This window comes from Cebus imitator, unplaced genomic scaffold (genome assembly GCF_001604975.1).
Source record: "Cebus imitator isolate Cc_AM_T3 unplaced genomic scaffold, Cebus_imitator-1.0 Scaffold121, whole genome shotgun sequence".
NCBI classification, from domain to species: Eukaryota; Metazoa; Chordata; class Mammalia; order Primates; family Cebidae; genus Cebus; species Cebus imitator.
The window spans coordinates 1,127,001-1,135,768 of NW_016107436.1; the positions used below are offsets into that span (position 1 = coordinate 1,127,001).

Sequence of the window (8,768 nt, forward strand, 5' to 3'; positions counted from 1 at the left end):
TTTAATTTGAGCGGCGTTTCACTCGTTGCCTAGGCTGGAGTGCAACGGCACAATCTCGGCTCACTGCAACCTCTGCCTCCCAGGTTCAAACGATTTTCCTGCCTCAGCCTCCTGAGTAGCTGGGATTACAGGTGTCTGCCACCAAGCCCGGCTAATTTTTGCAGTTTTAGTAGAGACGGGGTTTCACAATGCTGGCCAGGCTGGTCTCGAACGCCTGACCTCATGTGATCCGCCCCCTCTTGGCCTCCCAAAGTGCTGTGATTACAGGCGCGAGCTACCGCGCCCGGCCCCAGTCTTTTTGTTTTGTTTCGTTTTTGATGTCTCAATTCCTACAGTTGAGGAAACACTTCAACTAGAAGAGAGGCAGGAGGCGGAACCCAAGTGAGGGGAAAGCAGGAACTGAAGAAGCGGAGGAAGGATTTTGAAATGGGACGGAAGCCGGTCGGTTTTACTAGCGGACCGGAAGGACTCTAGAGAAGATTCTGCACCATGGTGGGTCCTGTGAGCTTGCGAGAGCTTCTAATGGGAGCCTCAGCCTGGGTGGGTTCTGAAAGTCCCGGAGGGTCCCCTACTGAGGGCGGAGGGAGCACGGCTGGCGGGCCGGAGCCTCCATGGCGGGAGGATGAGATCTGCGTTGTGGGAATCTTCGGCAAGACGGCTCTACGCCTGAATTCCGAGAAGTTCTCTCTTGTGAATACAGTGTGCGACCGACAGGTCTTTCCCCTCTTTCGCCACCAAGATCCTGGGGATCCAGGGCCTGGAATCAGGACTGAGGCTAGCGCCGTGGGCGAGGCCGGTGGAGCCGGGGACCCTGGGGCTGCAGCCGGGGATCCAGTTCGGGGAAGTGGAGCTGCCGCGGAAGGTAACCGAACTGAGGCAGGCTCCCAGGACTACAGCCTTCTGCAGGCCTACTACAATCAGGAAAGTAAAGTTCTGTATCTTCTCCTCACTTCCATCTGTGACAATTCACAGCTTCTGAGGGCTTGTCGGGCTCTTCAGAGCGGGGAAGCTGGTGGTGGACTTTCTTTACCTCATGCAGAAGCACACGAGTTCTGGAAGCATCAAGAGAAGCTGCAGTGCCTCAGTCTCCTTTACCTATTCTCTGTCTGTCATATCTTGCTTCTGGTCCATCCCACTTGTTCGTTTGATATCACTTACGATCGAGTATTCAGAGCCCTGGATGGGCTGAGACAGAAAGTTCTGCCACTCCTTAAAACAGCTATTAAGGATTGTCCAGTTGGCAAAGACTGGAAGCTAAACTGCCGACCTTGCCCACCTAGACTCCTTTTCCTCTTTCAACTCAATGGGGCCCTCAAGGTAGAACCTCCTCGGAACCAAGACCCAGCTCATCCAGACAAGCCCAAGAAACATTCTCCCAAAAGGAGACTGCAGCATGCCCTGGAAGACCAGATCTATAGAATCTTCCGAAAGAGTCGTGTCTTGACTAATCAGAGCATCAACTGCCTCTTTACTGTGCCTGCCAACCAAGCTTTTGTGTACATAGTACCCGGAAGCCAGGAGGAGGACCCAGTAGGTATGTTGCTGGACCAACTTAGGAGTCATTGTACTGTGAAGGACCCGGAATCTTTGCTGGTGCCTGCACCCCTTTCTGGGCCTAGGCGATACCAGGTGATGAGGCAGCACAGCCGCCAGCAACTTTCTTTTCACATTGACAGCAGCAGTTCCAGTTCTTCAGGCCAGCTAGTGGATTTCACTCTTCGGGAATTCCTATGGCAGCATGTGGAGCTAGTCCTAAGCAAGAAAGGTTTCGATGACAGTGTGGGCAGGAACCCACAGCCTTCCCATTTTGAACTTCCTACTTATCAGAAGTGGATCTCAGCAGCTTCAAAACTGTATGAAGTGGCTATTGATGGGAAAGAGGAGGACTTGGGCTCACCCACTGGGGAGCTAACATCTAAGATTTTAAGCAGTATTAAAGTCTTGGAAGGGTTTTTGGATATTGACACCAAGTTCTCAGAAAACCGATGCCAAAAAGCTTTACCCATGGCCCACAGTGCCTACCAGTCAAATTTGCCTCATAATTACACAATGACTGTCCATAAGAATCAGCTTGCCCAGGCACTTCGAGTGTACAGTCAACATGCTAGAGGTCCAGCATTTCACAAATATGCCATGCAGTTACATGAGGACTGCTACAAATTTTGGAGCAATGGCCATCAGCTCTGTGAGGAGAGGAGTTTAACTGATCAACACTGTGTACACAAATTTCACTCATTACCTAAATCAGGTAGCTAAATTTTTTTCATCATTTTGAAATAAAAACTTTGAGCTGTGTTTTCATTCTTGTTTTAAGATAGTTCACTATGTACTGATACTTTAGAAAGAGCCCTACAGAAATTCAGGTGCATTAACTATACATCTTCTCTCTTGCTGCAAAAGGAAAATATCAGCTGTGACTCATTTTTTTTTTTCTTTTCTTTTTTTTTTTTTTNTTTTTTTTTTGGTAGGACAGGGTCTCACTATGTTGACCGGTTTCGTCTCAAGTTACTGACCTAAAGTGAGCCTCCTGCCTCAGCCTCCCAAAGTCCTGGGATTGCAGGTGTGAGCCACTGCACCTGGCCTACACTGTTTGTTTCTGGGGTGTCATTGCCCCGGTGTCTTTCAGTGGACAGAGCCAGGAATAACACAGATATGTTTCCCGATTTTGACATATAAATATGAAAAGTCGTGAGTTCCTGCTAATACCTCCGATTCCAGCCTAATATCATGGTATACTTCCCGGGCTTGTGGCTCTCCATGTTTGTATATATATTTCTTTTCCTTGGTGATCTCAAATCAGCACTATATTCATTAATTTGCTTAATCCTACAGTACACAGAGAGTAGTTTCAAACTTGTTATACTCATATTACTGTGAAAAAAACAAACCCTACAACATAAACTTTAAGATTCAGGCTAGGCACAGTGGCTCACACCTGTAAGCCAAGAGCATTGGGAGGCCGAGGCAAACGGATCACTTGAGGTCAGGAGTTTGAGCCCAGCCTGGCCAATGTGGTGAAACCTCGTCTCTACTAAAAATACAAAATTAGTGGTGGGTGTCTGTAATCCCAGCTACTCAGTAGGCTGAGGTGGAGAATTGCTTGAATCCAGGAGGCGGAGGTTGCAGTGAGCTGAGATCGCACCACTGCACTGCAGCCTGGGTGATAGAGCGAGACTCCTTCTCAAAAAAAAAAGAAAAAATAATTTAAGATTCAGTTGCCCTTCCTGCCTCCCTCTACTCCTTCCTCCCTCCCTCCCTTCCTCCCTCCCTTCCTCCCTCCCTTCCTCCCTCCCTTCCTACCTTAGATTGAAAGTATGTAGTTAAGAACTGTGATACAAAGTTACTACAGAAGTGAGGTAGCTCACACCTGTAATCCCAGCACTTTGGGAGGCCAAGGCTGGCAGATTACTTGAGGTCAGGAGTTCGAGACGAGCCTGGCCAAAATGGTGAGACTCCCCTCCCCCTCCCCCAAAAATACACAAATTAGCCAGGCATGGTGGCGCACGTCTGTAATCCCAGCTACTCAGGATGTGGAGGCAGGAGAATTGCTTGAACCCGGGAGGGGGAGATTGCAGTCAGTGAGATCAGTCTTTAAAAAAAAAAAAGGTTACTCGGGTTACTTCTCCCCAGACCCCCAATCCCATTTAGTGTGCTTATGTTTATCTGAAATACAGTCAGGCTTATTTGTTTCTCTTTGTATTCATCTTTAAGAGTTTTCTCTATTCTGATGATTTGGATGGGTTTTTTGGTGTGTTTGTTTGTTTTCACAGATAGAGTCTCATTATGTTGCCCAGGCTGGTCTTGAGCTCCTGGCTCAAGTGATCCTCTCACCTCAGACTCCCAAAATGAGCCACCATGCCCAGCTTGATTTTTTTTTTTTTTTTTTACTCTAAAGAATGAGTCCTAGTGAATTGGTAAATGAGAACTAGTAAGTAGCACAAAATTTCAGACATTTCATATTAATATTTTTGCCTTGGAGGATTTGTTAAACTAAATGAATGTTATCTTAGATCACCATGATGATGATAGCAGGAGGAAAAAATCACTTAAACACTCTAAACTTCTGGGGCAGGGTGGGGGCTGCACCTGCTCGAGGAGCTCAGTGCTGGTCTTCATGCACCCCAGCCTTTTAAAATTATATAATGAGTAAAAATATAAAATAAAAACTCTAAACTTTAGATGTATAATATAATCATTTTATATATTTTCACTTGCTTCTTCTGTTATGTGAATTTAGTTAAGGTTTTTGTTTTTCTTTCCAAAGAACTATTTGGAGTATTTGTGGGGTTAGATGTTGTAGAATGCAAAGTAAATTTGTGCATTGCGTTTGTGAAATTAATATTGGCTGTTACATTTTCCAGGAGAAAAACCGGAGGCTGATAGAAATCCCCCTGTGCTATATCACAATAGCCGAGCTCGATCTACTGGTGCTTGTAACTGTGGAAGGAAACAAGCACCTCGAGATGATCCCTTTGATATCAAAGCAGCCAACTATGACTTCTATCAGGTAGACTCTGAATTTTTTCTGCTTCCTCTTCTGTCTTTTTTTGTTGTTGTTGTTAAATATCATCTGAGTAAGAACATATTTTCAATAGCAGAATAAGTAGAAAAGCAAATTCAACTGCAGTATAATATATAAACAACAGCAAGTTCTTTACATGTAAATATTTGCTTACACATCAATTATTGATCTTGTTAGGTGAAGAATGTATTATTTAAGATGAAAAAAAATTATTGGATTTTTTTTCTTCCCCCTATAGCTCCTGGAAGAAAAATGTTGTGGAAAATTAGATCATATTAATTTCCCAGTATTTGAACCAAGTACTCCAGATCCTGCTCCTGCTAAAAATGAATCTTCTCCTGCTCCTCCAGATTCAGATGCTGATAAACTTAAAGAAAAAGAACCTCAAACCCAAGGAGAGAGCACAAGCCTGAGTTTAGCTTTGAGTTTGGGCCAGTCCACAGGTAGCTTAGGTACCTATCCAGCTGATCCACAAGCAGGAGGAGATAATGCAGAAGTTCATGGTCAAGTAGAAGTGAAAACTGAGAAGAGACCAAACTTGGTTGATCGACAGGCATCCACAGTTGAGTATCTCCCAGGCATGCTACATTCAAATTGCCCTAAAGGTCTGCTACCCAAGTTCTCCAGCTGGTCTTTGGTTAAACTAGGCCCTGCTAAGTCTTATAACTTTCATACAGGTTTGGACCAACAGGGCTTCATCCCAGGAACAAATTATCTTATGCCTTGGGACATTGTCATCAGGACTAGAGCTGAAGATGAAGGAGACTTAGACACAAATTCTTGGCCTGCTCCAAATAAAGCTATTCCTGGAAAGAGAAGTGCAGTTGTAATGGGAAGAGGAAGACGGCGAGATGACATAGCTCGAGCTTTTGTGGGTTTTGAATATGAAGACTCTCGAGGTCGGAGATTCATGTGCTCTGGGCCTGACAAAGTAATGAAAGTAATGGGAAGTGGGCCAAAGGAATCAGCTTTAAAAGCCCTAAATAGCGACATGCCCTTATATATTCTGTCATCCTCTCAAGGTAGAGGGCTGAAACCTCATTATGCTCAACTTATGAGGCTTTTTGTTGTGGTTCCTGATGCTCCTTTGCAGATAATATTAATGCCTCAGGTAAGAAATATAACCCTCTGCCACCCCAAACAAGTAAAAAAAAAGCTGATATTTGTTTTGATTTAAAAAAGTACAGGTTAGTATCAAAACTAATTATTTCAGGCTAAGGACAGTGGCTCATGCTTGTAATCCCAGAACTTTGGGAGGCCAAGGTGGGAGGATTGCTTGAGCTCGGGAGTTTAAGACCAGCCTGGGCAACATAGTGAGACTTGCATCTCTACAAAAAAATTTAAAAACTAAGCTGAGTGCAGTGACTCACACCTATAATCCCAGCACTTTGGGATTCTGAGGCGGGCGGATCCCCTGAGATTGGTAGTTCAATGACGACACTGACCAACAGGGAGAAACCCTGTCTTTCAAAAAAAAAAAAAAAGTGATTAGGCCGGGCTCGGTGGCTCACACCTGTAATCCCAGCACTTTGGAAGGCCAAGGCAGGCAGATCACCTGAGGTCAAGAGTTTGAGACCAGACTGACCAACATGGGGAAACCCCGTCTTTAAAAAAAAAAAAGAAAAAGTAAAAAAAATGTGATTAAAAAACTTATTATTTTATTAAACAAGTCTTAAATTTAAATACCATCATACCCAATATTCTTTAAAAAAAAATACATTGTGGGCATTTTAATTAATTCACATTATCATTTCACATCATTTCATTGAAAGGCAGAGCTTTAAGTTAAAATTCTGGAGAAAAGGCTGGGTGCAGTGGCTCACCTGAGATCAGGAGTTCGAGACCAACCTGGGCAACATGACAAAACCCCGTCTCCAGCCTGGTGACAGAATGAGACTCTGTCCCCCCCCCAAAAGAAAAGTTCTGGAGAAAAGCAGAATATTAGAGACTAAATAATATAATATTGGATACAGTTAGAGTTAAGAGTGTACCCATATCTGCTTAATCTTATGTGCTCTTTTATTTATTTGTGTTTTTTTGAGACAGAGTCTTGCCCTGTGTCGCCCAGGCTGGAGGGCAGTGGTGTGATCTCAACTTACTGCAACCTCCGCCTCACAGGTTCAAGCTGTTCTCCTGCCCTAGGCTCCACAGTAATTGGGATTACAGTTACACCACCATGCCTGACTAATTTTTCGTATTTTTAATAGAGACGAGTTTCGCCATGTTGGCCAGACTGATCTCGAACTCCTGACCCATGATTCACCCACCTTGGCCTCCTAAAATGCTAGGATTACAGGAGCAAGCCACCACATCTTGCCTTACACGCTCTTTGAACCTATTGTTTGTTTAGGCATTTATCTTTCGCTTGTTTCATATTGAGAAATGTAGAAATAATTATATTACCTGTGTTTTTCAGGTTCAACCAGGCCCACCACCATGTCCAGTATTCTACCCAGAAAAACAAGAAATCACCCTTCCACCTGATGGCCTTTGGGTTTTGAGATTTCCGTATGCATACGTGACTGAGAGAGGACCTTGTTTCCCTCCTAAGGAAAATGTGCAGTTAATGAGCTACAAGGTGCTCCGTGGGGTTCTTAAGGCAGTAACACAATAAGTGTTTTCCAGCCAGTTCAATCCTATACTTGAGCTGGTTTTTATTTTTGGTATGTGTGGTTATGTTTTTGGTATGTGTTTACTGTGTTTTCGTTACAGATGGTATTTGGAAAATTATTTGTTCCACTATTTCATGATACTGTTATTTATTGTCAGCGTGGCTACAACTTTCTAATAAAGATTGGTTGTTCTAGAAAAGAATAATAAATACATGGATGGTACCTGTTTTTTCTCATTTCTGTTTTACTCTCCATAATTAAACATGTTTCTGTTACAACTGAATGTTGCATAACCATGTTGAGCCAAAATTTTGTTTTTGCTAAAATGATGTTTAGGCTGGGATTTTTATTAAGATGCTGGTCTTGAAATTATCTTCAAAACGATTTGGTTTATTAGGTTATCTGATAATGACATGAAGAGATTTGACTTAATTCCAAAAAAAAGCACAATTGTTTGACTCAAAATTCTGGTACTTTAGATAAACTGTTTTGTTCTTATCTTGGCCTGATGAGATACCTTATTTTAAATGAATGTTATCTGAACTAAACTTTTTAATCTAATACATAAATGCAGACTTTTTTTTTTTTTTTTTTCTTTTTGAGATGGAGCCTTACTCTGTCACCCAGGCTGGAATGCAGTGGCTTACCGCAACCTTCGCCTCCCAGGTTCAAGCAATTCTCCTGGCTCAACCTCCCGAGTAGCTGAGATTATAGGTGTGTGCCATCATGCCTGGCTAATTTTTGTATTTTTAGTAGAGATGGAATTTCAACATGTTGGCCAGGCTGGTCTCTAACCCCTGACTTCAGGTGATCCACCTGCCTCGACCTCCCAAAGTGTTGGGATTACAGACATGAGCCACTGCACCTGGCCAATGCAGACTATTCTTCAAAAATTCCTACACTATGAAATGATTTGCTAAGTGATCCAAATCTTGTCAATAAGGCTGAGCACAATGGCTCATGCCTTTAACAGTACTTTGAGAGGCCTAAGCGGCAGGAGGATCCCTTAAGAGCAGCCTGGATGACAGAGTGAGACCTTGTCTCTACAAAAAAAACAAAAGTGTGGTGGTGCATGCCTGTAGTCCCAGCTACTCAGGAGGCTGAGATGGGAGGATGGCTTGATCCCAGTGGATCTAGGCTACAGTGAGCTGTGATCATACTCCTGCACTCCAGCCTAGGCAACAGAGCAAGCCCTGTCTCAAAAAAAAAAAAAAAAAACCTACCAATCTATGGTAACTTTCACCAGCATCAACATGACAATATACCACTACAAGCTGGGCATGATGGCTCACGCCTGTAATCCCAGCACTTTGGGAGGCTGAGGCGGGCGGATCACCTGAGGTCAGAAGTTTGAAACTAGTCTGGGCAAAATGGTGAAACCCTGTCTTGAAAAAAATATATATACCACTACATCACCATCTAAATCCATCACCAATTAGATGATGATATAGTGGTATAGTGATATATCACCAATTAGGCAATTACAAAGTAAGCATACTTAAACTCTTATGCAATTGATTATATTTCCCTAGACACACTAATTTTGAAATGTTGGACAAATACACTTGTAGATTTTAGTCTCAATATATATGATACACTTTTTTTTTTTTATGATACACGTTTTTTTTTTTTTT

At 43.2% G+C, this 8,768-nt stretch overlaps 1 protein-coding gene across 1 annotated transcript; it reads left to right on the plus strand.

Annotated features, from left to right (window-relative positions):
- The first annotated feature begins 437 nt into the window (after positions 1-437).
- Positions 438-7,356, plus strand: SMG8 (SMG8 nonsense mediated mRNA decay factor). The gene is made up of 4 exons (XM_017539805.2): positions 438-2,248; positions 4,362-4,507; positions 4,761-5,633; positions 6,939-7,356. Exons 1-4 carry the CDS (start codon positions 490-492, stop codon positions 7,134-7,136), a joined length of 2,976 nt encoding a protein of 991 aa, XP_017395294.1. The 5' UTR covers positions 438-489; the 3' UTR covers positions 7,137-7,356.
- The last annotated feature ends 1,412 nt before the right edge of the window (positions 7,357-8,768 follow it).